This window comes from Haliotis rubra, unplaced genomic scaffold, assembly GCF_003918875.1.
Source record: "Haliotis rubra isolate DU_JTF1 unplaced genomic scaffold, ASM391887v1 Scf13, whole genome shotgun sequence".
In the NCBI taxonomy this organism is placed as follows: Eukaryota; Metazoa; Mollusca; class Gastropoda; order Lepetellida; family Haliotidae; genus Haliotis; species Haliotis rubra.
This window is the reverse complement of record NW_025765225.1, coordinates 3,171,903-3,179,390: the sequence shown is the minus strand read 5'-3', so window position 1 is coordinate 3,179,390 and position 7,488 is coordinate 3,171,903. Positions and strand designations below refer to the sequence as shown.

The 7,488-nt window shown below is 36.9% G+C and overlaps 1 protein-coding gene across 1 annotated transcript; it reads left to right on the top strand.

Moving 5' to 3' along the window:
- The first annotated feature begins 90 nt into the window (after positions 1 to 90).
- Positions 91 to 7,358, top strand: LOC124267154 (protein FAM161A-like). Its single transcript, XM_046702051.1, is given in 6 exon segments — positions 91 to 1,047; positions 1,049 to 1,796; positions 2,875 to 2,950; positions 3,622 to 3,786; positions 4,640 to 4,739; positions 5,924 to 7,358. Coding segments are annotated over 6 exon segments (2,244 nt in total). The 5' UTR covers positions 91 to 96; the 3' UTR covers positions 6,128 to 7,358.
- Positions 7,359 to 7,488: the final 130 nt, after the last annotated feature.

Here is a 7,488-nt window from a genome sequence, read left to right as displayed (position 1 = left end):
CAATGAATAAAATATTAAAATCCGCTAAATATTTCTATTTAAAATATTCAAATTTGCTGCGGATCGACACAACTCGTTTGCATAGTTCAGTTTAACATGGCAACAATGGCAACAAGTCATGGGCTGTCGGTTTTAACCAATTCTTGCATCAAACCACCCGTTAATCCAGATTCAGGACTCTCGTCTACTTATGATAAACGACCAGAGGGTTGTTACAGGTATCAAGAAAATGTTGACATTGCCGAAATTAACGATTTTGAGCTCCAAAATAGCAACGGCGGCAATGTCGGGCGCATACTCTCAAACGTCCCTTTGGACGATGTTGCTTCGCACTTGCATTTACTGTCTGACGACGAATTTTATGACAGACTCTTGACCTTAAAGGAAGAACAGAAGAAAACCCTTCAGAGATGTGAAGATATGTACCGACAGAAACTACTGATGGAACAAGGCTTGACAACACAAGATGCAGTTGATGACATCTTTCACCGGAATGAAGTCAGGCCAACCGTGAATGGACATGTCTCAGACTCAGAAGATTCTCTGGCCATCACTGGATTTCTCCACACACACCACACAGATCAAGTAAGAGATATGACTAGGAAACCACCCATATCCCCATTGGTCAAACACGCCTTAAGACAGGGAGAAAGATCACAAGCAGTCATGTCTCAAACCCTCCCGGTCAGATCACGAGTTTTTAAAGAACGGCCAAGTTCAGCCCCAGCCGCTGGGAGACATTACTCAAAAAGTTTGGATGGAGATGACTGGCAAGAAGATCTACGACAATCAGCAGACGAAAGTGGTAATGAAGAACTTCTTGAGAGATCACAGAATAAATCATCTGAAGAATTATCCACTGCTCTTAGTAGGATTGAAGACATGTGGGACAATTTTTCTATTGATGATTATGTGAAAAGGGAAAGAAGACATTCATCTGCATCTCTTGTGAAACAAAAGAAAAGTAACAAGCCTGAAGATAACTGGAGACATAGGCTTACCATACCACAGCCTTTTAAAATGACATTAAGAGATGAAATGAAAGAAAAAAAAGAAAACTTCCGCACAAATTGAGTTAGAAATTAAGAGATTAGAAAGAGAGAAACAGGATGAGGTGGAATGTCAGAAAAAATTTAAAGCATCTCCTGCTCCGGCCCACATCTACCTGCCACTGTATGATGAGATACAGGAGAAGAATGAAGCACGACGCAGATACGTGAGACAGTACTGCACAGAAATGCTAAAATCTCAAGAGAAACCATTTAACTTCATGACTCGAGAGGAAGAAAAAAAAAGGTCGAAACCCGCGCCAGCACCAGTGGTCAAACCAGTAAAGCAGAAGCCAGTTTTCAAGGCGAAACCAGTGCCAGAGTATCTCTATGATGACTCAGTTAATGAAAAGTTAACGGAAGAGGAAGAATACAGGAAAATTCGCATTCAGATGAGGTCAGAGGAATTATTACGTGAATCATCTCTACCTCCAAACATGGCAGCTAGGCAAATGATGAAGGAGGAGAAACTGAAAGCGAAGGCCTTGAAATCTAAGAAGCGACATTTTAAACCTAAAATCAACCGTCATGTACCAGATTATGATGCATTATTTAACCAGTTCCAGAGGGAGCTTGCCAGGCGGAAGCGACAGAGAGATGCAACTATTATGGAACCTTTTGATTTGGAAACTGAGAGAATTCCATCAAGGAGAGAGAGGATTTTAAGGGAAATTGAGCGGGATGAACAGTTACGGAGGGAAAACAGGTGGCCATACAGATCTGGACGCATGACACCAAGATCAACAGGTATTGTATTTGATCAGTGATAATGTGGGCAGCACAAAAAGAGCATGTGAATTTGATCATTTCTTTAAATTTTAGGTCAGAACTGTCAGCAACTTTAAAATACTATGCTTCTAAAAATGGTAATTGTGGTAATTTATTTCAACTGATTCCTCTCAACAACGAACAAAAATGCTTCTTGATCAGATTTGCCATAGCATAGATGCTGACAACTGGGTTCAGTTTGATGTGAGCTGGATTCATGAAACACCAAACAAACTTATATAAGTATATGTGATGTCGATATATTTAAATGTGCACAGAGTACAATACAGCAGTACCCCTCAGTGGTCGTACACTTTCATGTCTCCATTCATGTGGTCTTTGGAAACCATTTCCAATTTATCATGTATCAGATGAGATTATGATTAAATGGTGTTTTAGATTGTTTACCACAGTGTTAAGTGGTGTTGGGAATCGGAAACCAAATCCACTATCAATTATTCGGAGGACGATTATCGCTTATAATCGAAATATATACATTTTTAATGTTATCACCAATTTTAAGGGTTTTTCCCCAGGTTTTTTCTAATTAATGTTTTTTATAACTAATACTGTCATGCAATGAAATGCACACATGCAAGAAAGTGGTTAAAATTTTACAATGCACATAGCTTTATGCTTTTGAGTGCATGTTTGTTCGTGAATATGCGTCAAATTTAATGGTTAGTTTACTTCATTCAAGTTTGTTATACTAAAACAAACAAAATTATGATTAATTGAAAATATGTTTTATACAATTGATAATCATTTTTAATCCTTTCGATTGATTTCCATTATTTTTTATCATCGGAACACCACTAGTGCTAAGGATGTCAGTTTTTTATCTACTGCTTTCATTCATTAGTTTATGTAGCTAACAAAATGTTAGGCCATGTTTGTGCCAACAAAAAAGTTCTATTGAAAAAGAAACAGAATTTAGGCAGCAAATGTTTTGTTGTTGCTACTCCATCACATGTTCAGCAGTTGTAACAGTACATCAAACATGATCTGTAATGTGATATGTATTTCTGAACTGAAAAATCGCATTTCATTTCCTCAGGGATTCTCTCAACATCTATGGATTCCATTCCTGCAAAGACTACCTACAGCAGTCAACTAAGAGAAAGTGTGACTAGGTCAGTACATTTAATAAATATATAGAACGTCTTCGAACTCGTTGTTTCTCTGCTCCTGTGACATCTTCTTGTTCAATACAAAACGTCCAAATGCACTAGTATGACATTCTATATTTATTATATACCCTTTCATCTTGCATTAATCTGTTACTTAATAAGTTGAACCGGCAGGGGTTCAATATGGAATCTGGGGTGCAGTACGGAATTTGACCACATCATCCATATTGCACCCCTGTACTACTATCCTAAGTGTACATGGGTATATAATAAAGAGCTGAAATTCGGGGTTCATGTATGTGTCAGTGTTATGTCCTTGGTCATTGTTATCAATTAATTGAACTCTGTTTTTGGTTAAAATATGTCTTTTTTTTCATATACAGTAGAATACTTTTATACCGCACACGGATGTAACGAACTGACGGCTATAGCGAACTGTTTTAAAAGTCCTGAATAAACCTTATATTATCATATAAAAAAGTGAACAGCGAACTACGAATATAACAAACTAATTTCAGTGGTCCCTTGGAGTTCGTTATAAAGGTATTTTACTGTATTGCACACTGACTGGGACTGTAATACTCCAACAAAGTAATTTTGCATTTGAGGTAAGACAGCGATTGAATAGGTCTTTGTCAGAGTGGGACTATGCTTATCTGAGAACCTGTTTACAGAAATCATCGCCAGAAGCTGACACAGCGAGAACAAGAAGAACTGGAAGAAGAGAGAAGAAGAAGAATACGAGAAATGAGACTGAGGAAGACAATCTCTGAGAGATCATCTGTAGATGGTGCAGGAAGCCGACGTGAAACAGTCGTTGAAAGGTTGAGGAAACACAAGTAAGGCACAATGATGTCAAAAGAGTTCATCTGAAAAATATTCAAAACTAAATAATATTTCAGTTCTGTGTATGGGTGTTATTGTTTAATACCAAGAATATTCTTAATCTTAGTTTGTTATTTTAGACTTTCATTGATTTCTGTTCTGAAATACTTCGAATCAAGCGGAGACCCTCTTTTTTGTTTATCATGTCAGTGTATCAGATTTGCCATAGGGTCATCAGCAGGCTCATTCTGTCATTGGGCTTTAATTAGCTGTTACAGTGATACCCTGCTTATCTTGGAGCACGACCTGCTAGGATTTGTCAGTATTTGGCTACAAACAATTCTGATCTGATGTTAAATCTTAATTCCTCGGCTATTACACAATAGCATATGACAAACTAGAAATACAAACTTTGTAACTTCTTGAAACTGCTGGCACTGTAGGTAAACTAAAAGTAATGCTTGCATGTAAAAGATGTAGAGGGATGCCTGTCTTCAAGACTTTGGAGACATCTGTACCAAACTTCATGCTTTGTGGGGAGGAGTTGTCACCTATTTTGTTCTTGGGAGATAGGGGGTCATCAATTTTGTACACATGTACTGGAGGGGTCAGTAATTTTGTAAATAACAATATGAAAAAATTATGCTTAAAGATTAGGGGTGGGGGGTCATTGATTTTGTACATGACATGCAGGGTGGTCTTTTACTTTGTACATATTTTATAGTGGGGGAGTCATTCACATTGTGCATGCTTCTCAATACAAATCACCATCACCCACCCCCCCTAGACATGAATTGTGAATGTTCCTTTATGTCTGTCATTGGAGATTGGTGAATTATGCTTAACTCCAGGACAATGATATTTCAGAGAGGGGGAGAGATCTCGTCAAGAAGAATATGAAAGAGAGCTGCAGAAAATGCAGGAGAAAGTACAACAAAGACCAATGTTGTTTGAACGACAATCACAGGTATAATATGTGTATAGCTTTATGTAGAAAGTTTATATTCCATGAAATCCCTAATAAGATAGGCACATCAGTACCTTGGTATTTGTAGGTGTATCAAATTTGGATTTGATTTAATGATCACACCACAGGGATCATTATGCATTTGGATTGAATTTGTTCTGGTTCAGTACAGGATGACTCCAAATATGTATCACAGATTTTAACCTTGGTACTGGAGATTTTCATAACCATAAATTTACTGAAGTTTTCCTTGTTACCTGCTTAATTGTTTTCTATGAATACAAAACACTACCCACAAAAGTGTGTATCACATTGCAACCTTACCATCTACCGTATACCGGGAAATTTTCGAGGTTTTCAAGGTTAGAAACGCAGCTTCGAAAATATTGTATCCGTGAATTTTTCCGAACTTCAAACCTTTGGGTTAGATTTCCTATCGATAAGCATTTCAACTACTGGCAACCAATGACTTCCTGACATGTGCATTAACTCTGTAATGCCTGTCTACAACTAATCTTAACGTTCCGTGACCCTGAAGGGCCTGAATAAACAAACAACAGAAATGCGGTGTCGAGACTATTTATTTGTAATTGTTGGTCCAGAATAACATGCATTACAAAAATTAGGTAATTCAATCAGTGTCTTACATGTGAAGAGTTCAACTTCTCAACTTTCTAACAACAACATAGTTTCAGCAGAGACCCATGCATACATGCTTATAGTTAGTTGTTAAGAAAACAATATCGTCTGAGAAAATATGGCGTTATGTTTGAACTCTGCCGACAGAGTGTTTCATGGGTAATTTATTACAACAAAGGATCAAACGTTTGTTTTCATTACTATTATTGCTGCCATGGACTGGTATATCGGTAGTTATAACAGTCAGACGGCAGTTATCACTGGCTACTAGGAGTTTTGCCGATAGCTCAGTGATGTTTCTGGCCACTTTCTTCTAACCTCGAAATTAAAATTGTCTAAAATATTTATATATTTTAGGTCCCCAAACTCTCGAAATTTAAATCACCTCGAAAGCTCTGGGGGTCTCAAACCTTGAAATTTTAGTATCTTGAAAATTTCACGGTATACAGTGGTATATATGTATTATATATCACAGATTGTATCCATAATCTCTATTTACTCAATGCAAAGCTTGTGCACACACTAAACTGTAGACTTTATTGTAGGTAAATGCCAGAAAAGTAGCAGAGAAGAAATTCTCCAACACTTTGAAAAGTGTTGGACTAGATGAAGATTTCCTACACAGCCGTAGTTCGGCGACTCACAGTCACAGTTCCGTGTATAACAGTCAGGTTGTGGATGGTGACAACTACGATGACGACAGTTTTGAAGACACTGCCCTCAAGTCTACAGAGATGGATGATGATTGAATGACATATTCACTGTTTTACTACTGCAAAGTCAAAGGGAAAATATGTTAGAAATAACAACTTCAGTGAATATTGCATTTTGTGAATGAAGGCAATTTTGCTGTACCTGTCTATAGAAATTCCTGGCACATTCCGAAATTTTTAGAATGATTAAATTCTGACTACTTTCTTACCTATCATTTGATTGTTTTGTTTATTTCAATATTCACAGCATATTCTTCAGAAAGTATATTTATTAATATAGACTATTTATTATTATATTTGTTATGAATTGATGTCATTATGTGTTTCACAGTCCGTCCATATTGTTATACACTCGACAGTATTTAGTTAACACATTCACTGTAAATAGTATAAAGTATATGTTATCACATAACTTGACCTTCATTTATCTTTAGGAAATAGTTCCCTGCATAAGTAAAGTACCATTATATAACAGTGCCTTCAATAACAGTGTTGTCATATTTCCTGTTACACCTTTCTCATCAGAGAACTCTTTCCTTGCAAACACTTATGATGTTAGCGCCATAATTGCCTCTGGAATTCTGTTCTTCCTGTGGAATAAAACATTTGGCCCTTATTAATAGGTGCCATTGTAATGGGCGACTTGAGACACTGATCAGGCCTTGCGTTGCCGCAATTGTTTAGTGGTCAGTATATGCAGATGACAATATCTATCTACCTCACTGTTAATACAATGTTTGCTCCATAGCCATAGGTTTGCAGGTTAGAATTGCTGGCACATTCCTCATTTTATTCATTTGTGTTGTAGAAACTGTAATTCCCTTTTTAATCCCTACTCAGCACAGAGAACATTGGGAGTACTGCACGAGATCTAAAGTTTGAGTATTTGTAACTTTATAGCATTAAAATTGTATTGTTTAGGTACCAGTAACTAGAGGTATGGAGCAGTTCAGTGTGACATATTTCAGTTTAATTATGACATGGCTGACCACATGTAAATACAAAAGATCTGATTTTGTTTGAAAAGTTGACGCTGTTCGTTATCAATTTTACCTCCTGTTTGTCTGCGTCAAGTGCTTTTATTCCTGTTGTAGTGTCAAGTGCTTTTAATCCTGTTTTGTACTTCCTGTATCTGTGATATCTACTCTTATACATGTCTGTACAATGCAGAAGACAGCCAATTTGATGGCCAATATGTATTTTACTTGTATTTTAGGGGAAATAGATCTAGCGATTCTGTTCCATATGAAATAAAACTACTTTTGTAGGAAGTTGTTGAATTGAACTTTTTTTCAGCAGCTGTAAGATCCAGATTGAAAGGTTCTTTATAACACAAAGCACAATGTTCATGGTGGAAGCTTGCCACTTGACATAGTGTGTTATGGCTGTTTACAGAA